At 37.8% G+C, this 21823-nt stretch overlaps 1 protein-coding gene across 1 annotated transcript in view; it reads right to left on the bottom strand.

Annotated features, from left to right (window-relative positions):
• pds5b (PDS5 cohesin associated factor B) overlaps window positions 1-21823 on the bottom strand; it is a 35234-nt gene that overhangs the window by 12900 nt on the left and 511 nt on the right. The window contains exons 2-21 of the mRNA XM_065280777.2: window positions 16303-16429; window positions 15788-15991; window positions 15153-15239; window positions 14969-15066; window positions 13804-13930; window positions 12078-12158; window positions 11265-11405; window positions 8719-8834; window positions 8544-8638; window positions 8285-8430; window positions 5877-6028; window positions 2818-2931; window positions 2455-2536; window positions 2325-2373; window positions 2089-2228; window positions 1877-1992; window positions 1687-1792; window positions 1145-1305; window positions 846-969; window positions 501-659 (exon numbers count right to left, since the gene is read on the bottom strand). Coding sequence (XP_065136849.1) covers window positions 501-659; window positions 846-969; window positions 1145-1305; window positions 1687-1792; window positions 1877-1992; window positions 2089-2228; window positions 2325-2373; window positions 2455-2536; window positions 2818-2931; window positions 5877-6028; window positions 8285-8430; window positions 8544-8638; window positions 8719-8834; window positions 11265-11405; window positions 12078-12158; window positions 13804-13930; window positions 14969-15066; window positions 15153-15239; window positions 15788-15991; window positions 16303-16410 — 2406 coding nt within the window. The 5' untranslated portion in view covers window positions 16411-16429. The remainder of the gene's footprint in view (window positions 1-500; window positions 660-845; window positions 970-1144; window positions 1306-1686; window positions 1793-1876; window positions 1993-2088; window positions 2229-2324; window positions 2374-2454; window positions 2537-2817; window positions 2932-5876; window positions 6029-8284; window positions 8431-8543; window positions 8639-8718; window positions 8835-11264; window positions 11406-12077; window positions 12159-13803; window positions 13931-14968; window positions 15067-15152; window positions 15240-15787; window positions 15992-16302; window positions 16430-21823) is intronic.

Below are 21823 nucleotides of genomic sequence, written 5' to 3'. Positions count from 1 at the left end.
ATATTGGAAACAAATAACAGTGAACAGAAGTTTACAAGTGGGTAATTAATAAAAAGAAATTAAAAGCCACAACACTAACGTTGTTGTCTTGCTTGCGAAATCTAAAATGCTTCCATACCTCTTACTTTTTATGTGAAGGTGGCATCAACTTCGATGAAGCACCTAAGCACTGAATGAAAGAATTACAGGCTCCTTGGTAACATCGCGCAAGGCAAAAAAGAGAGTGACATCTAGTGAAGAAGACTAGTCATTTGATAAACGTTTATCTTACGTTCAATGTTTGCAGAAAAATTATTTAAAAAAAAAATTTGATTCTGCTCTTTGAGAATCGATTCTGAATCGACCACGTTTAAAAAAAACAACAACAACGATTAATCGAAAAATCTATTTTTTTTGCCCAGCCCTACTGTTTAGATGATTTTTAATTGACCTATGGCTAATCCACGCCCCCCAAATGCGATATTACTCCTGAACAGTAATAAGGTGATGCTATTACTCACCCGATCGTTCATTAGCAGGTCTTTGACGATGAAACTGGCCACTAAAGATTTGAGTGGAGCTGCAAACTGTTCTGGGGCCAGCATGGCCAGGTGTCCCAGCGTGGTTAAAGGTGTGATGAGCTGCTCCATGTTCTCTGTGTCTAAACTTTTATGCAGAGGCTACGCAGAGGAGACAGAAGAGTTAAATGTGAAAGTCTAGCTACACAAGCACATCTGCACTTCTACAATAACACAAAGTCATTCGCTGTTGAAGCCTACTCCGCATAAACAAAGCTCTCTACTTGATAGTTTTGTGGCATTTTGAATCAATTAACAGTTAGTCAAGCACACTGTTAGAGATCTTACCTCAAATATTTGTGCAAAGTGGGTGTCTCGGTTGGAGAACATGGCATGGATGCAGTGGATGGCATATTTGGCCTGGCGTGGAGGACCTTTCTTTGCTTTGTGCTGCAGTACTGGTAATAAAACTCTAGGGGGCAGAAGGAAGTAAAACAGGCAGAATTGATTAGCAGCAACTACTCTATACAACTGCACTGAACACAGCAGTACACAAAACAACTTCATTTTTATTTATAACAAAGACATGTTAAAACAAAAGCATTTCTCTTCGAACAAGTGAAGATTTAGATCAGATTTAAACTTACGATTTGATGTGTGGGAAACTCTCCTCTAGTTTGCTGCCTGTGTTTTTGAAGATCTGGAGTGCCGCCTCTGCGACCTTCTCATCGTCCATTTTTAAACAGCCCAGCAACGATTCGAAGGTCTCGGCAGAGTGGAACGAAACAGGGTGGGTGAAGGACAGGACCTGAAGGGTGTAAAGAAACATCAGCACGGCTACAAACACATAAGTTATTATATAAACAGAAGGATGAGAATGAGAGCATTACGACTGTATTTAGTTATGTTTAATGGGCTCTCTAATGCCCGTATTGCTACTTAAGTTTACAAAAGAGCTTATTCATTTCCATGAATCAGTTTAAACTGTCCGTTTAATTGATCTACTTTAATGTTCAATGTTAATAGTCTTTTATTAAAACAAATGTTAAGCTTACATGATCATATATATTTAAATGCTAAAGATCGTATCAATTAGGTCCTTAGCCATTAGTGGAACTACAGCCACATTTTCATTTAAAAAAAGTCAAATAAAATAATGAATCAAGAATTGTGTGGATTTTATACTTGCCTTCAGCAGCTCAAGACCGGCTCGAATCGCTTGTTCAGTCGGGACTCCCTCATCTTCATCATCAGCAGTCCCTTCTATAGATTTGTTCACCTGTTTTATAAGTGCACTGTAGAGCAAGAAATAAACACAGTGAATGAGGCTGACGTGAAGCAAATAATGTTAAATATTGCTGTATTAAAGCTCAATGTACCTGATGGATTCTGTGTCGATGTGGACAGGTGCTATCCTCTCCAGTAAAAACTTCACCATCTCAAGGAAAGGGTTGCTGGGTTGTTTCGGGCTGCCCAGCTTTTTAGTAATTTCTTTCTGCGATTAAAAAAGCCACAAAAGTGACGATGCTAAATTAGCACCTGAATTGAACCAAAACGTCTGTACTCAAAGAATTAAAGTACAAGTTCTTACCACGCAAACCTCGGCCTGTTTACATGAGCAGGCTGGGCTCACAAGAGTATCCAACTGCTTTCTGATCTTGTCATCCTCCTCAAGAACCTGAGCAAGCTTCTTGACAAAGTCCTGCGTCTTGCCGGGGTCCGGAAGATTCCCTTAAACGCAGACGGAGATAAAGATACGCATCTTACTACAGCTTCAGACAGAAGGTTGAAAGAACAGCTTGAGTAATAGGAGACAACGTGACTTACTTGTTATAACCATGACTTTTGCGAACACAGCTTTGTTGTAAGAGTCGGACTGAAAAATATTTTGGTGTGAAAAATCAATTCAGAAATGTTTAACCACAGGTAAAACTAACAATGGTGAAGAAAAACCTACTTTTGGCTGTTTTACAAGATCTAGGAGATCTTTGACATGGTGTCTCAGCATGTTCTGACACTTCCACATTTCGTTCAGAGCTCTGTCAGAAATTAACCAAAAAAAAAAATTTCAATTACTGACTTATAACATTTTCATTGCCATTACATTGAACCTAAATATAAGAACCTGATAAAAAAGTGCTAATAAAAAAAAACATGTCAGATGTATAAGGAAATAAATGTTAAATGTAAAAGATGATAGAATATAAACAGAATATTTTTTAATTGGTATAACATAACATAGTTTTAAGAGGTTTTGTGCAACAATTTCTGCATAAAAGCAGATGTTTCTGATAAATAAACCAAGAATTACTGCACCTACTTGACAGCATTTCCATCCAATGTGGCATACAGGTAATACAGACACTTCATCCTCTCTGCGGTCTCCAGATTGTGTGGTACTAGATATTGGGCGAAAATCCTCTCCACGAGTAACCTAACAAAACACCCATTTTCACATTTAATTAAGATGGCTTGTTAATTTTTTTTAGACCCAATGTTCTAACAAAATGATAATGGTAAAATGATGCCATCTCAAATGGATGAGCCAATCAAAACACAAGATTGCATTCCTGCACTGTTGCCATCGCACAAATGAATGATGCAATAAAATTAAAATTCATTTCGGAGATTAACTGTACAATTGGGTGTTGTCTATCTTAACACACCACCAGGGCTGAAATAGCGGAGATGAGATACAGTACTGCGTTTTAAACAAACAACACAGATAAGGGGTGCCCCGATTGATCATTTTAGGCTAATAAATGTTTTAAAAAAAGTTTGATTGGAGCCAATCAGATAACACTAAACTCGCAAGACTCCCTAGATGTGTTCATGTGGTGCTGTGCAGACTGACAGATGATAGCAAAATTGTTGGCAAACATGTTGCCTGGCAAAAAATTGTTGGCAAATAATGATACTTTAATTTTATATAATCTTTAATATTTAAAGGAACACGCCCACATTTTGGGAATTTAGCTTATTTACCGTATCCCCAGAGTTAGATAAGTCCATACATACCATTCTCATCTCCGTGCGTGCTGTAACTTTGTCTGACGCAGCCCCCGCTAGCTTAGCTTAGCACAAAGACTGGAAGTGAATAGCTGCAGCTATTTTCCTATTTATGTGTTGTGATTTGTATAGTCACACCGTGTACAAATAACAAAGTCATATGATATGAGACACAGCAATCTCTTAACAGTATACATACACTGGGAACTATATTCTCAGAAGACGAAGCACTGCTACTTGGGCGGAGTGATTTGCACAACTCTGACCGAACTCTCAGCTCCTCACTAGGGGGCTTCTTGGGTGCTGCGAGCAAATCACTACACCCAAGTACTAGTGCTCTGCCTTCGGAGAATATAGTTCCCATTATCTATACTGTTAAAAGATGGCTGTGTCTCATATGAACTTGTTTTTGTACACACTGTGACAAATCACCACACATAAATAGGAAAATGTTCGCATTATTTTGGGAGCAGTTTGCTAGCTGGAGCCATTCACTTCCAGTCTTTGTGCTAAGCTAGCGGGAGCTGCGTCAGAGAGAGTTACAGCATGCACGGAGATGAGAAATGTATGTATGGACTTATTTAAATCTGGGGGATACTGTGAATAAGCCAAATTCCCAAAATGTGGGCGCGTTCCTTTAAAGGTGTAGCAGAGGATTTTCTCAAATTTTTGAAAAGAACCGCCTTCTCCACTCTAAAAAAAAATGCAATTGCGCAACACTCCTGATTAACAAATAGGAGGACCAATAGTCTTGATGATCCACCCGGAAAAAGAAAATCCTCCACAATACCTTTAATAATGCTTCGTTTAAAAAAAAAAGGATTAAAACAATCGGCCATATAATAAATATATATGGCTTTAAATAGACCCTGTGTTCAGTAATCAGTATTGGACGACACTGCTTACAGTGTACCGTTGCACAAAAAAGACTGCACGTCGCCTCGTAAGCAATCCGTAATAAAGCATTTGGGAAGAAACACCACAACAAGTTGCAGGTGTAAAGTGTGTGTCTAGGTAGGAGAAGAGATATGGATGTACTTCAAACTACAGCTCTCACATTAATAATCTGATTGCCTAAAGTAAGGCACCATCTTTGTAAAACTGCTTTAAAGCAACATGAGTTAAGTACTGTAGCTCTGAGATTTTATGTCTTTCTACAAGTTCCCCCAAAAGTTAATTAATGAATGGCAAAATCACAACTGTAACAACGCTTCTTATTCAATGTACAATAAACACATAATCATAATAATAATAATAATAATAATAATGTTGTGTCTTGTACCGCGACACGAACCATATCGCGACCCTGTATCGGGATACGTATCGTATCAGAAATTAGTTTAAGATACACATCCCTAGTGCACCAGCACAAGAGTTAGGTAAACCCATATTTTGAAAAAAAATTTAAAAATCTTGTCTCGTTCTCGTGAATCCAATCTCGTGTCTCGTCTCGTGGATTAAGTGTCTCGTCACACCCCTAAGTTTCACAGTTTAATCTTCACAGTAAAATCATAGCGGCTGCCAAATATACGATTAATGACAAACATAACGTAATGCATATACACAGGTTTCAACTTCAAGTAAATAAGCCATACCAGCAGCTGCCTGGGGACATCAGTTATCCTTTACCCATTTACAGAGATCTCTGCCGATTCGCTCGACACAAGTTCAAGTGAGGATTTTCACACGCTTACACACTCAAAAAACACAGAGACTGCTTCAGAGAGCCTGTTATCTCATTTGAGAAACCTGTTAAGCTCTTGAAGTTACATCTCAACCAGCACAAAAATCCCATCATGCTTTAATTAAATTCAATCTTTATTGTCAATAGGTTGACAGACAAGCCTATCTAACAGGTTTTGTGGCATCAGCACCACTGAGAAAAAACACTATAGCAGATTGCTCGTATGAACAAAACCACCTCAAATTTGCCATCCACAAATGTTTTTTACATTCCAACAGCTTGCCAATGACTTCAAATCCAGTTACACAACAGACCTCATACAGAAGATTCTGCTTAACCACCAAGATCTGAAACGGTCTTAAATATTTCATTTCAAGGCTTAGTAGAGCTCAGCTATACAAAAACCTGTTTCTATTTGCAGAACCGCTGGCATTCTTGTTCAATAACATCAATAAGTCAACACAAACTGTAATTGCAAAACATTTCAACAGAATTTTTCTCTGAAACGTAAAAACTTACAATCCTGTTTAAGTGAGGCAATAAACCGTTTATTCTGCACTTTTCGCAGCTGCCCAAATAACACTCGGGGAACCGAAGCATCAACACATTAAGCAATTTGGGAAGGAACAAGCATTCGAAATTATATAAACACAAAGAGAAGACTCCGGGCAAACAGCTTTACTCACCGGTCGTCTATGCTGTTCTGGTAGTAGATGTGAAGCAGTTTGTCTTTGATCCATGAGATTTGTTTGGCTGCCTCTTTGCCGGCCTCCGCCTGCAGGGCGTATTTCTTATAGATCTGAGCCAGGCCCATCATAGCCTCCTTACGTACTCGCCACTGCAACATAACATGAATTAGTCTGGATTATTGCATATTATTATACATTTAGGCCAGTAATAATGAAAAAACGATCAGAAGCAAGAGTGTTTTAATATGAAAAGAAGGTATTATTGGTTTAACATCAATCGCTGAGCTCATGTACATGGCACTGAAAGCTCACATACTAGGTTTATTAAAAGAACTACACTAAAAGTAATCCAATAGCGTTTTAAACTCTACACATTCAATTTACAAATGTAATAACCCCATGCCATTTTATGAGAGAGAGAGAGAGAGAGAGAGAGAAAGGCGACAAAACATCAATTTATCCTCGTTCTACATCTCACGCTGAAAAGCCACAGATGACTCAACTTTTTGTATGGCGTGCTACATAAGCACATTTGATGAAGGTGCACTGTGACTACTGCAGTGTTATTTGTACAGGAACACAAAAGGGCCTTCAATTAAGTTTCTCCCTGAAAGCATTTTGAAAAAGCTGAGGAATGGTTATGTGAATTATAGTCCAATTTATATCATTCGGTCCCCTCCAGCTCGGGTGGCTAAAGGAGACTGTGATTAAATTATAGTGAAAAGAAATGGAGTGCATCTGGAAAGAAACAAAAAGCTAATGTATTCCCAGCTCAGCTCGGCCTGGCTCTGACTGCGATGATGTCAAGCTTCTAGTTAATTTGGGTTTCTGACGAAACAAGGTCATTAGCTATTGCAATAAAAAAATAACTGCGGCGCTAATGAGAGTGTTTGGGAGACAAACAAACAAACAAACAAAGCAAGAACTGTTTAAACAAGATTAGTCTACTAAATGACATCTGAAATATGACATTAAAACTAAATTTCATGGATTCATGTACTGATTTGCATAGGATTTAAATCTGGGAATTTGGGAAAAAATAAAACTGATTTAATAGGGCCCTACATGTACCCTCAACTCATTTTCTACCCAAGCAGTTGTCTATAACGTCTAAATCGACAGAGGTGCCAGTGTGGCTCAACATGAAGCAGACGTGGTGCCATCTTGATCATGTGCGCACTTAATGTGTACAGTGGCTCACCTGAACACTTTACTAGTGTCATATTTTAAGTGTACATTTTTTTAATCATCTGATTATTAAAAGGAAAACACCACAGTTTTTCAATATTTTGCTACCCATCTTTTGAATGTGTGCACTTAATCTTTATACAGCACGTCATGAATGTGTTAGCATTTAGCCTAGCCCCATTCATTCCTTAGGATCCAAACAGGGATGAATTTAGAAGTCACCAAACACCTCAGCTAAAAAAAACACAATCGCAATACTTACTTGTGTAACTACTCATGTAACAGTCTTTAAATAGGGCAAACAGTGTTTGGTGGCTTCTAAATTTGTCCCCGTTTGGATCCTAAGGAATGAATGGGGCTAGGCTAAATGCTAACACATTCACAACACGCTGTACAAAGATTAAGTGCATGCATTGATAAAAGATAGGTATGTATTCATTCATCTAAGTTGAAGTAACAACATAGTAAAATATTGAAAAGCGGTGGCGTTTTCCTTTGAAATAATTAACTTTTTTATAAAACTAATATTTTCAGTTATAGCTAATGTACATGGTCATAGAAATCATCTGTCGCTCTGAATCCAAAAATGACACATCTCAAAGGCGATTCTGGTCAAGCAGGCATGTCTGTGCTTTATCTCATTGATCATTCCATGCCAAGCAATGCATAGACTCTTTATCTGATAATTTTTAAGTAAATAATGGAAAGTTTGCTAGTTAAAACATGAATTATTTTACATACAGTTCAGAATTATCCTTTACCTTTTGTTGGTTTTGGACTTGGTTACACGATTCGCCCTCTGTCATTTCAAATAGTACAACAGCAAGTGCGTCGAAAATAAATTATTTGCTTGTGCGCCTCCAGTCAGCGGAGCCTTGCATTGCAGAACGGGGCGGGAGTATAATTCCCCCTTTACTGTTATCCATTTCTTTTTCAATTGCAGTTCTTTTGGTAAAGTTTAGCCAGCCCCTTACTGCGCTTATGACGAAACGGGGCTACTGCAGTGGCGTAATGCTGCAACTGCGCTTTCAAATGAGAATCCAATCCAATCTTATGTTACTATCTAGACAGGATCAGATTTCTCATAGGACTACTGAAAACGGAAGGTAATTTGCACTGTATATTTTACTGAGGTTGTATGAGAAAAAGCATAATAAATAAATTCACCCGATGTCCTAGTGCTGTTTGAATAGAGCCGAAAAGATCTCAGTGCTTACCCGTTTATCAAGTGTTCTTTCCCTCACAAAGTTTAGGAGGTGGTCATTGACCAGCGAGAGATCCTTTTTGGATGCCGTTACAATGGACACAATGACATCATGTCGAATTGCCTCTTCTGGGTCATGTGACCTCACTTTCAAATACTCTGCAGGACAAAAGAAAATCACATAATCATTGTAGAAATAAAAGAGTCATCGGAGTTGACAAAAGAAAAGCTTCTGGAGAAACACAGATTGTGCCATATTAGGTAATTCATACCTGTGAGATCTTTCGCCAGGTCAGGATGGTTCATTAAACAATGGCTTGCGAACTTCACACATTCCAGTCGAACAGGGACGTGGATGTCATTGAACCTGAGGGAATGCAGATAGTTAAAATCTCTCACAGAAAAATTAACTACAGGTTTATTAGGCCTGTGGTGTATGAGTGTCACCTTCCAAGATAGCACTGCCAGAGAGGTTTGTTTTGTGAAGCCAGCTCTGAATCCTTCGCTCCGAACATCTTGGCCAGCAGCTTCACGACTTGCAGGCGTTCGTCATTATCATTACTCTACAAAACACAAACACACACAATAAAAGCTCTGTGGGTTTTGTCTTGGTATAACTGCAGAAAACAAAGCAAGTGGTCATTAATGACAGCACAGAAAATATTTGAACCCTTTATCAATTTAGGCGCATTATTGTGTTTTGCTTAAAAACAAAAAGAACAGACTGAGACAATACATGAAGCAACAAGCTCCAAACGGTGTGATAACATTCATATATGAGGATATCACAAACTAAACCTGCATATATACATACATAAACGTGTGTGTATACCACTGATCAAAATTGGGAATTAATTTTATATTGCTGAATCAAATGTTAGTTTGAAACGTTATCTTAATGGTATCATAATACATGCTATTACAGGGCTCAAAATTGCGACCATATACTCCTTAAATTTAATTGACTTAGCATCTGAGGACACGAAAATGTTCAGAGCTGCTGTCAGAGTTCACACGGATGTTATTGTTAAATTGAAAAATGCGATCGTCAAATACACACAGAAAACACATCAAAATAAAAGTCTGTTGACAGAAATATATTATTATTGTTTAGAAAATCTACTTTTAAAATAATAAAAGAATGATTAAATATATCTTATACACACACATATACATATTTCCATTTTTTAAGTAATATAATTACCCTCAAAATGTTGAATTTTTTATTTAAACAAAGTTTTGTTTATGCAGCACTTTTACAGAAAATAAAACTTAATGAATTGGTTTTATTTTTGATTCTTTTAGAAAAGATTTACATTTTGTGAATTCAGTTTATTAAACATACCGTTTTGATAAGTAAAAATGTAATTAACCATTAAAGTAAATGAAAAGTGAATACAAAATCCTGAAAAATGAAAACAGAAAAAAAATGGGATTTGTAAAAATAAAAAACTGAATTTAAAATAAATAATTTAAAATGACATTAAATGTTTTTTAAAAGGGCCCCGTGAATCTACACATCAACCCTTTCACCGCCATTGACGAGATATCTCGTCAATTAAGCGAAAACACTTCCCCGCCAATGACGAGATTTTCCGTCTTTCCGCAATACCGCTATTATCCTTCCGCAACTTTTTAAACCCGGAAGTATTGCCCTATGGCAAGCGGCTGCATGTCCGTGTCTGTTTTAAAGATCGCTCTGAATGGGATCTCTATGAAAAGTCCGTCACAAAAATGGAATTATCTCTGCTTTTTGCTCAAAATGTGGTGTTTTTGCAGAACCTACCCATATTCAAAAGCTGATTACAAAAGAACCACTGAAGGTAGGATGAAACGTTTTTTTTTTTTTTTTAAAGCAGAGGGTCTGTTCTTTCATTTGGTATATTGTATGTTTATATATTTAAAGTAGAAAATTTTCTGGAAGGCATTAAACTTTGGTGAAAATCATGAAAAACGCTGGCGCTGGCTGGCAACTTTTTTTTAAAACGCTGGCGGTGAAAGAGTTAAGCATAATAATTAAACGCTTGTTTAAAAATGGCTTTTAATCTTCAGAATGATGAAGTTGTGGTGCTTCTAGAATTTTTAATGGATGCTCCCAAATGTTTGCTTGTGCTCCTGACTTTTAAATTTGGGAGCACCAGTGCTACCTACTAAAAAAAGTTAACTTCGAGTACTGTATTAACATTGTTAACACATTTTACTGTACAAACAAAAACAATACTGTATACTTAAAGCATGATTATTTATTTAGATTCCAGAATGAGCACGTAATGTAATAAAGATGAATGTATAATCACTTACGGTTTCAAATGTAAAATGTAAAACTTTAAATAAATAACCATGTACATGCTAAGGACGTTTGCGTTTAATAATGTACAGGAAGACTTCAGATGTAAAAGTACAGTTTTATTATTGAAATCTGATAACACCCTATTAATTTAATAGAATGTTTGGGCATACCAATATGGCGACGCAGTGGCTTCACAATTGTGATGTCATGCGCAATCCAGTTATTTATTCAGATCAGTGGTGTATACTAACGTAATAATTTCCCTAAAACAATGCAAAATTTGAACCAGAGCCGATTTGGATTATAAACTATTCAGTTTATAAGCAAGCTCTACCCGCAGTATGCCTCCAGGGGCTCAGATTTTCCAGGAAAGTAGCAGCAGACCTGTCTGTCTTTTATATATCTAATATAACTAAAGACTCTTTGAAGATATTATGAAGGATGCAATACTACTCTATAGGTCCTCAAGATTAACATTAGATTGGTAGAAACACTGTGTTGTGTGACCTTTAAACTTTCTCTTAGAACTCTGGTTTACAAAATACTTATTTACAAAAAATATATTACAGACACTTTCAAATGCATGCATATGCAAGCTAAAAAACTGAATCTGGAGGACGGAAATTAAATCTTTTAGGCTTTCTTCCAAAATTTTACAGACATAAAATCATGTGAGGTTTACAGTGAGTTTGAGCTCGCTTACCTTAAGCTTGAACTCCAGCTGAGGCAGGACAGACAGCAGTAGATGGCTGTCGATGTTGTAGAGCTCTAGTATGAGATCAAAGACGTGTTCTGATAGGTCACTCACGGAAGTCTTGCCCAGCATCAGCACCTGGTTAAAAAACTAACACACACCAAACTGCACATCACACACCTGAATCCATCAATGTCTAGCATGCCACACTGAGAGCCAATTCAAACGCATGTCTCGTATCCATTTGCCGCCAAATCACGACATAGATATTAGCTTTGAAGCTGGCTTCAGGGGTGAAAGAGGTTATCTCAAGCTTCTGTAGCACCGCAAGTCAAAGGTCATGGGTTCAAAGATGAGACACAATTTAATACATAAAAATGAATGCACAGCAAGTCACTTGGAATAACAGCGTACGCTAAATGCATAAGCATAAATGTAGCTAATACCAAATATGAAGAAAGCCAGGCGTCAAAGATTTGCTATAGTCATTGCAAGACCTTCAAGTTTATTCTCTCAATCTATGTTGTATTTAATGAGCACAAGAGGGAATAGAGTGCACGGCATAACTGCATCGCTCGCTCCTCTTGGTGTCTCTGATGAATACGTTTAAGCTCAACAGGCCGTTTCAGAAAGAGGAAATACATCTGATCTCCAGTTAAAGCTGCAAGCCATGACTACATTTTCAAAAGCGACCAGGGTTGAAGTTGACACTTGGAGATTCATTAGGGGTTATTTAAGATTTAACAATGAATAGACCTTCTACATATACCTTTACGTCAGCATGATTTTGATACTTTGCAGTAATATATCAGATGTACTTACATTGGTAATGTACGGCTCGATGGCTTGAGCAGTTCTCTTCAGTAACGCTTTGGCCAAATCGTAAGCTTGCTTGTTGAGATTCTGCAGAAAGAAGCAATTAAGGTTATAATAAAAAATATGAATCTGTAATGACTGTATTCGTGGGTGATCACACAAAATCACTCATTAATGCCAGTGTCTCCCACATATTCATTTATGTATGGTGTCCAAATTTAACCACCACAAATGGATTTTTGCACAGCGCATTTTTTACTACATCTCTCGCACCTAACAGTTGTGAAAAAATAGCTAATTGAAAGTTGGCATCCCTTGTGATCTCAGAAGGGGATAATACCACCCCTTAAAGTGTAACTAAACCCCTGGTCAGAGCCTGACTCCACCCACTGGCAATATTTGAAAAATGCTAGAAAAGTGGGCAGATCCCAAGGAGATAGAGGGGACGAACTAAGTGTGTGGTGAGATCGTAACAAAGTCATTTTTTGGACCCACCATCCAATAGGAAAATTCAACTGCAGTAGCCACCGTTCAACCTGAAGAGGGCAGCACTCAGACGTTTTTACACCATATATTGTAGTATTGAAACACTTTACATCCAAATGTCAAAAAACTTACTAAAATCAATGAACAGCACTAATAAAGCCCCATTCTTACAGATCATTAACTAAAAAAGTTGGTTTAGGGTGTAGTTACTCTTTAATTAGTGATAGGCCGATATATGGAGTATACCGATATTTGCGAGTTTTATGTGTATCGGCATCGGCCGATACGTGGCTGCCATGTTTTCCGTTTTTTTTCCGGCATTATTTACAGACAGAGTGCTGGAAGCTGCAAGCAATTGCAGGTCATGTGACTAAAAACAACCAACCTTTCTATGACAACATCGAAAGATGGTTCCATAGCACCCTCACCTGTTTTTACTATTTGTTAAATATAGATTTTTTTTAAGTTTAATAACTGTTACTTTTTTAAAATTTCAACTTGTAACATTTGGCATCATCGTGTCATTTTTATGATGTTAAATGAGTGAGCAAAAACAGTATCGGCTCCAAATATCGGCTCAAGAAAATCGGCAGCCTGTTTCGGTCATCGGCTAAGGCTGATGAAACAAACAAACCAAAAACGGTACCGGCACTAAAAAAATCCATATTGGTCGATCCTTAATCTGCACTATCCAACCACTGCACTGACATTAAGTGCAGAGATCAGCTCATTTGCATTTAAAAGGATGATTTTTGCTCACACCTTTAAAGTGACAATTTTAACATGCTAAAATAAATTATCTATATGGTATTTTGAGCTAGCATGTCACATATGTACTCTGGGGACACCAACTATTTATTTGACATCTTAAAAAAAATCTTATGAAATGTCCCCTTTAAGTATTTGAAAAAAAGAGACATATGTACTTTGAAAATTAAATTAGCAGATTGAAAAGATAAAAATTTCTAATTTAAAAAAAATACAAATATTGGCCACTGCAATATATTGGTCTGTCACTATATAGACGGACCAATATATTGCAGTGGCCAATATTTGTAATTTTTTTTAATTAGAATATATTTTTTATCTTTTTTATCTTTCCAATCTGCTAATTTAATTTTCAAAGTACATATGTTTCTTTTTTCAAATACTTAGAGGACATTTCATAAGATTTTTTTTAAGATGTCAAATAAATATAATAAATATATATAATAAATATATATAAAAATACATTGGTTCTCTGTACCTTGTGAGCAGGCACCAGGTTCACCAGAACGGTATCCAGTAGTTCCTGTGATACAGAGTCTCCTTCACAGACGATTGAGCTCATGAGATCCACCATATGCATGTGGACCTTCTGATTGTGTCCATTGCTACAGAGAGAAACATTAGACACAAACAACATGAGACAATAAAATCATAGCAGTGCAGGATGAGAAACAAATGCAATGAGGCATGACAGAAACACTTTTTGGTTTTTGCATGTACACATGAGAGCCGAGCTCTGCTGCAAGCACCGAGCAAACCTCAGTGGTCGAGATGAATAAGCCTTTATAGTGTACATACACTGAAGGGTTCCCACCTGGGATTTGCACACATCATTGTCATCTAACCGAATGCAATGAAATGATATCAACATGCAGGAGGCTGACAGCTCATTAGGAGGTAACAAATAGGCTGCAGCTTCCCATTAACATCTCAAACATAACGCAGTAAACCACGAAGGTCTTGTACTGAATTATGACAGCCATTGTGTCAAGATGCACAGCTGTACAGCATAATCAGGAGGTGGTAGAAACCACAGTCAAGTCAAGTTTTATTTCTATAGGGCTTTCGCATTGCTTCAGAGGTTTACAGAAAAGCAATGCGGCACAAATGTCCTAAATTCCATACTAGGAGCTCATTAAGAAATATGTCCCAAAAAATTGCACCGGTCTGAACAACGAGTACTCTATTAAAAGGAACACTTCACTTTTTTTGAAAATATGCTCATTTTCCAGCTCCCCTAGAGTTAAAAAATTTATTTTTACCATTTTTGGAACCATTTAGCCGATCCTTGGGTCTGGCGATACCACTTTTAGCATAGCTTAGCACAATCCATTGAATCTGATTAGACCATTAGCTTCGCCCTAAAAAACCCCAGAGTTTCGATATTTTTCCTATTTAAAACTTGACTCTTCTGTAGTTACATTGTGTACAAAGTCCGACAGAAAATTAAAAGTTGTGATTTTCTAGGCAGATATGGCTAGGAACTATACTCTCATTCTGACGTAATAATCAAGGACTTTGCTGCCGTACCATGCCATGTACAATGTCAATAATAAGTAGTAATAAGTTTATTACAAGTTCAGAAAAAAAATTTTTTTGCAGTTCTAAAGGTCTAAATAGACAGACATAAACAAAACACTCACTTGATCACTTGGAACAACGTTCTGTACAATTGAGTAAAGATCTCATTGCTGTCCTCTAATTCAAAGCAGATGTTGTAAGACTTCACCCAAGCAATGTTCTGGAGCCAGGAAAGGAAAGAGAAGGTCAGGTATTGTTTTAAAATCCCTTGAATGAGCTTTAGATTGTGTTGTTTTGGTGACGTACCTCGAGTAGGTAAAAATATCGATTAAACTGGGCGCTCTTGGTGTCTTCTAAACCCTTCAGCTGGCGAGTTATGAACATGAAAATATCCTGAGTGAAACATAAATGGCACAGAGTTAATTTTAAAATCTGAAACACCTGCAGAGGCAAAGCAACACAAAGCACAAGATGTGTTATTTCTGCTAAACTACTCAATCTTTCGCAGTCCGTTCAAGGTGAAGAAAAACAGACAGACACAGACAAAAACACAGACATCACCTTTAAAATATTCAGCCCATCATCATTTATAAGAACCTCAGTGAATATGCTCAGCATACAAATGCATTCAAATAACAGAATAGAAGATAATTCTTGATTGTAGATATTAAAACCAATATTCATAATCAAAAAGTTTCATAGTTGTCACATCACTCCTATATGCACATTAACATAACATGTACATGTGAACATCCATTTTTTATTACAGGAGGGTGAGCAGTATTTGACAGCAGTCCTCGTGTTATATAGATGTACATCCGTTTTAATTTACATATATAAAGTCATGATTTCTTGGTGTAAAAATAAAAGGTGTAACCAAGATTCCAGTCTGATTTTAAAAGAAAGCAAACGCTACTAAGGGTAAAAAATCTATTTCTAACCTTTAGTTTATCGGGTGATGTGTACGGAGCCTCGGGTGCGTAGATGCGAAAAATATCAGCAAGACAGCAGGCCACAAGCAGTCTAACATCTTTGTCTGGATGTTTGAGGAAAAAATCTGAGGCAAGGTGCAAGGCCAAGTTCAGATAGAGCTCCTTCTCCTCCTCAGAGTCCTGGTCCATATCCATAAAGGTTTTCACCACCATCTGAAGTTTAAAAGCATCACAGAGCAGTAAGTCAACCACACATCTATCTAAAAGTGTGATGCAAGGCATGCCTAATGGGAAACACACCTTGCCTTGGCAGCCTTATTAAAAAATAGATACAAGTGATGACATCCACAGGAGGAATAAACACTATCTACAAGCTGAAAAATTACCTTGAAGTACAAGTGGAAAAAATATGGTTTCATTCTGCCTGACAAAGCTGTTAGTGTTGAGGTTTCAAGGTTGCTCGAAACATTGCTGCTATATTAAGCCAATGTTTTCACTTGGGAAAATTGCACGGTGTTCCTTACCTTCAGTCTCCGCACCATCTCCTCTTTTGAGATCTTATCAGAAATCTCCTTCACCCCCGGCGGGTAGGTGATCTTGCCATCCGTGGCTCGATTCTTGGAGTGAGCCATGCTCTCCAATCAGTGCTCACTGCGAATATGCCAAAAAGACAATCAAGACAAACACTTACAAATGTAAATTGCAATCAGTTGTTCTTAAGAGAGGCATGTGCCATTAATACAATTATCTAATAGATTCTTCACATGGCAAAAGTTGGGAATTTACTGGATGCTGTCCCAAATCTTACCTCCTGCAGATGGTTAAATATTGACAGCTCTAAAAAACCCATTTTAAAGCGCCCGTTTTTCGTGATCTTATTATTCACACTTTAGTTGTTGTGTAAGGTTGCTGTTAGAGCATAAATAATGGCTGCAAATTATAAAGCTCAAAGTTCAATGCAAAGCGATATATTTTCTTTAACAGAATTTGCTTTCAAGGACTTCAGGGAACAGCCCATTACTTCCTGGATATATGATGTCAAGATAAAGGGCAGGGTCTACCTTTTATCCACGTGGGTTTCAAAGTATACTCACCGCGGCTACGCACGGATGGCCGCGTTTGACATGTACACAATACAAATACTTACTTATTCAAACTATAATTCTACCAGGCCATCAGGGCAGCACCAATTTCGCAACATTTACAGTACATTAAAAAATATGTGGATAGATGAAGAAAAATAGCGGATCCACCATTGCAAACAAAGTTTAAAACAAACAACAACAAAAAAGAACAGGAATCAAACATTATGGTGCCAAAAATGCTCCACAGCTTTCTGTTCTTGGAAGAAGTGAAAATAAAAGACGACGATGGTGTGTGTGTGCAAACGCTGTCTGTTGCCTTTATGTAATTGTTTGTAGGGTTGTGTCCTCCTCAATTAAGAGAATACGCTTCCCTGCCAATGACGAGACTTTCCGCAATACCGCCACCAGGTGGCGCACTTCCGCAACTTATACAACCCGGAAGTAACGCCTCACGTGAAAGAGAAAGAACTCTGTGAATGGTCTAAAGATCGCTCTGAATCTGATCTCTATCAAAAGTCCTTCACAAAAATGGAATTAATTCAGCTTTTTGCCCAAAATTGGGTGTTTTTGTAGCCTGGTCCAACCAGACTCTCGTACATTCATTTCATTTGTACAGAGAGTCTGGCCACGCTTCATTGCAAAGCGTTACTTCCATTAAGGAGCGTTCATTGTTGAAGTTTAAAACTATTGGATCTGCCCAGAGTCACTCAGGATCTGCCAAAGCCAATCGCTAATGTGTGGTCGTGACGTATATCATGCACCGAAACCGTCTGGAAACAACAAGTCCGAATAATCAGACAAACAAAACTTAGCAAACATTGTTCTTGCTCCGGCTTTAACTTCTGTATATTCGGCAGTTTTGCAACAACGGACCAAATAGCTTGTCACGTTTTTCTCCACTGCCACGAACTGAACTACAACTCAAACTGACGCACGACCTCAACGTCATCGTTCTTAGCCACCCCCATCTGTTTTGCTGATTGGTCCTGCAGATTTTTGCAGGAGAAAACTAAACTCTACCGAGCAGTCCCAGACGTACTGCTGAAGCGAAATGAAAATTAAGCGGAAGCACGTAGGAGGGCGGAGCCAGGCTAGTGTTTTTGAAGAAACCTACCCATATTTGAGGTGTGATAAAAAGAGAACTAATGAAGGTAGGATGAAACTTTTTGATATATAGTTTGTTTATATATTATAGAAGAATATTTTCTGGAAGGCATTAAACTTTGGTGAAAATCATGAAAAATGCTGGAGCTGGCTGGCAACTTTTTTTTTACGCTGGCGGTGAAAGAGTTAAAGCTTCAAAAACGGGACCTTTAAAGCGCAGCCACATGCACGGTTTCAATTTAACCTATCAAGACAATTTAAATGTACAGAAATGCTGTGATTTTATCTCAGAATGGAGTGCAGAGAGTTTGCGGCTCATCAAGTTAAAACACAACAGTTTCATGAATTAGTCCTACATTATCCAAGCAGACAAAATGTAGAAATGCAGACATGATCACTTGCAATGCAGTTAGTTGCATTAAGTTGCTGATTTGTATATTTAAAGTTTGTCAGTATTCCAAAAAAACAACAACAATTTAATCATTTGGATATCTGGTTAGCGTTACAAGTGCCTGTGGTAGTAAAGACTGGGTGTTTTTGACGTCGTGTATGACATCAGTACCATGCATGATTCAAAAGCTTCCTATGCGCAGTGGCACTGCAGCAAACCTGCTGACACGCGCAACACCGTTAAGCCGAACACACCTCACATCACTGAGACACTATGGTTTTAAACGGATGCAGTAATTTTCTGATTCACTTCGGTAAGACGAAAATACAGTCAGTCAGGTGCAAAATGTACAGCGCTGTCACAAGTCTCCACATCTAATATTTAAACATCATACGAGCATTGACAAGACGGCAAGTATTTGAACTATTACAGAAAGTTTTTACACAACAATAGAAAGCAGGCCATATATTGTGCTTAATTACAGATACGTTTACATCTTGTGTGTAATAAAAGCTGTGAGAGGACCGACTGACGCAACATCGCGGAGTGTCTGGGAAGTATGTTGAAACAGTAAAGAGCGGGATATGTTTCATATTAATAAGAAGTTATGAAATAAAAAGTTGCTGTCACACTGAGAGCTGATAGGCATGTGCACGCGTGCAAAGAAAGCCAGCTGGCAGCGCGGAGTTCCTAATTAACTTATTTTTGCGAACATGTAAGCAGATATTACATAAGCTCATCTTGTTAGGTATTCCTGACATGCGTTTATTTAAAGTAACAGCAGCGTAAAGGCTGTTTATTAAATATTAGAAGATCATTCTAGCTAAACTTGTTTTTTTTTAAAGAAAAGTTAAAGTTGATGTTAAAGTTGATGCTTATTCAGTTGGATCTATTTGATTTTACTTATTTTAATAATTATTATTATTATTATTATTATTAAATTATTTTTAATAATTCCCTTTTTGCATTATGCTGAATTTATGCTGGACTTGTTTTTATGTGATTTGTTGGCACTGCCACTAGGGATGAACGATGTGAGGAAAAGTTGCGATGTGCGATGACATTGTTTAATGTTGCGATGACGATGTGAGTTGCGATAAATATTTGATATTTTTTCATGTTTTAGGGGCAATTCACATGTCGCACCTAAAAACGCGTGGAAAACGCTAGACACGTAGGTTGTTGTCACATGACCTGCACGCTGCGCTTGTGTCATTCTGAAAAGTTAAAATGTTTTTGAAATACCTGGAAAAAAACTAGCGCGTCGCACCGCGTGCGAGTCGCGATCGCGGCGCTTCCAGAGCGCACATACTGCGCGCCTACATTTGATATAATTAACTTGAGCGCGCAACAGACGCAATATGCGAGTCACCGCTTCCACAGTACCTGTGTTTGCGGCGTCATCTCTCCTAAATCCAAAATAATTCCATGATATAGCTGAAGTGCTGTTCCTTTTCACCACAAGGTCTTCGTCTGACAACACATTTTCCTCACTCATCTCTCCTTCCTCCGTCATCGTTTTTTGCTAACAGGCACAGCGTCGCAACTGACACCTCACAGATCAATCTGAGCGTAGCTGACTTGGGGTTCCCCTGCTTAGCCTAAAAGCATGAATGCGCAGACCATGTCTTCAGGACTAAACGTGATAGGTCAAACGTTTATTACATGCGCTTACCGTTTTCCCTTCATTCATCGCATCAAGGCTGTCTGTTGCGATGTGTTTATCGCGTAAGTTCATATCGCAATGACGATGAAAATTCGATGTATCGTTCAGCCCTAACTGCCACCTTATTTTTCATGTTGAAATTTTTTTGTTTGTCTATTTGTTCAATTGAAAAAATGATTTCTTTTTTTGCATTAATGGCAGATGTTACATTTATTATTTGTTGGTGAATTATATACATAAAACTAACTGAAAAAATTAATATGTTAAAAAAAATAATCGATAGTTGCAGCTCTAAAGTGTTGATATATTCCCTACGTAAACAGGAAGTTGGAGACATACAGTAGCTTATCAGTGGCAGCTGGTGACTTCTCTTTTCTGTGGGGCGCGAATGTTGCGTCATGTGTACCATGTGCATTATGCGTCTTGTCAAAATAAGTGCCTGCTGCACACGCCTCAAAACTGTTCATGATAAAAGAGACGCTCATGTTCACAAAGTACTCGCAAGTACTTTTTAACACTAAACTCTGATTGCAGATTAAGCGAGTATCTGGCAAACGTAAGCGTCTCCTTTATCATAAACCCTTCAGATGCATGTGCACCAGGCTCATATTTTGACATCACACGTGATGCCCATAAGTTTACAACATCATGCGCCGAACACACATTTTGAAATGACAAGCCCCACATATGACAGGCTACATACATGTTGTGACAAACTTTGCATCGTGCACCCCCAAAAAAGAAGTTACTGACTGCCATTGTAGCTTATCCTTGTTTTTTTTAAATCAGTCTTCAGTCATTGAACATGACTTGCAGCTCTTTATTGCTAAATAGGTGGTACTACATGGAGGACTAAAATTTAACTGCAAAACTCAAAGATTTTATATAAAATAAAACTTCTAGTACCGAAAATCACAAAACTTACAATATATAAACGATAAATACAAATGTCCATGTTTAAAAAGCAAATAAAAGCATTGCATTCTGTGTATGTGCTTTTAAAAAGAAATGCATGAAATCATAACAGCACAAGTGCGCCTACAGACACAATGGAGGTCACAAATATGAATAAATCAAAGGAAGCTGAATAGCTGTCAATTCTTGCACTTAACAAGACAATTCTGCTGTTTAACACTTCAGGCAAACTCCAAACACATACAGCAGTACACAAAACATCCATGCAGCCGGTCAATACACAACACAACACACTTCCAGACATCATAATAGGTCCCCACTGATTTTGCATGGGGAACCAACTTACACACTGACAGCAGCCTGACTTACATAGATGTCTGCTGGTGTCTTTTGTGCCCCTTCACTGCTTTCCTAAATCCACAACCAAAACAAAACAGTTTTATCAAGTACACAACATTTGTAATCTCAATTCCTCTTAAGGTTAATCCGGTAGAAAACTAAATTAAAGTCTTATCAGACCCCTAAGGCGACTACTTTAAGGATCATATGCATTTCATACCACTATAACGTTAGCTCTCATGTGAATGACCCAATGCACAACAGCACCTCTAGATTCCCGCATGCAAACAAACCATAATTAAACTAGTTAAAGTGGAAATTATAGTAGGATTATCTGAAACAGCACAAACTGAAAATCAAATGTTGCTTTACGCAAAACAATTTGGCGGTTATTCACTTAACGTTACAGACAGCTATGCTAAGCTAACAGGCTACTACAGTGCTAAACACAAACACGCACGCCTGATACATAACGTACATATATATACACACACTCACGAGAATCAGTAAAGTGCACGGTCTTCTTTTGCAACGTTAACGGCCAG

The sequence above is a fragment of the Paramisgurnus dabryanus genome, chromosome 8 (assembly GCF_030506205.2).
Source record: "Paramisgurnus dabryanus chromosome 8, PD_genome_1.1, whole genome shotgun sequence".
Classification (NCBI taxonomy): domain Eukaryota; kingdom Metazoa; phylum Chordata; class Actinopteri; order Cypriniformes; family Cobitidae; genus Paramisgurnus; species Paramisgurnus dabryanus.
This window is presented reverse-complemented; position numbering and strand designations above follow the sequence as displayed.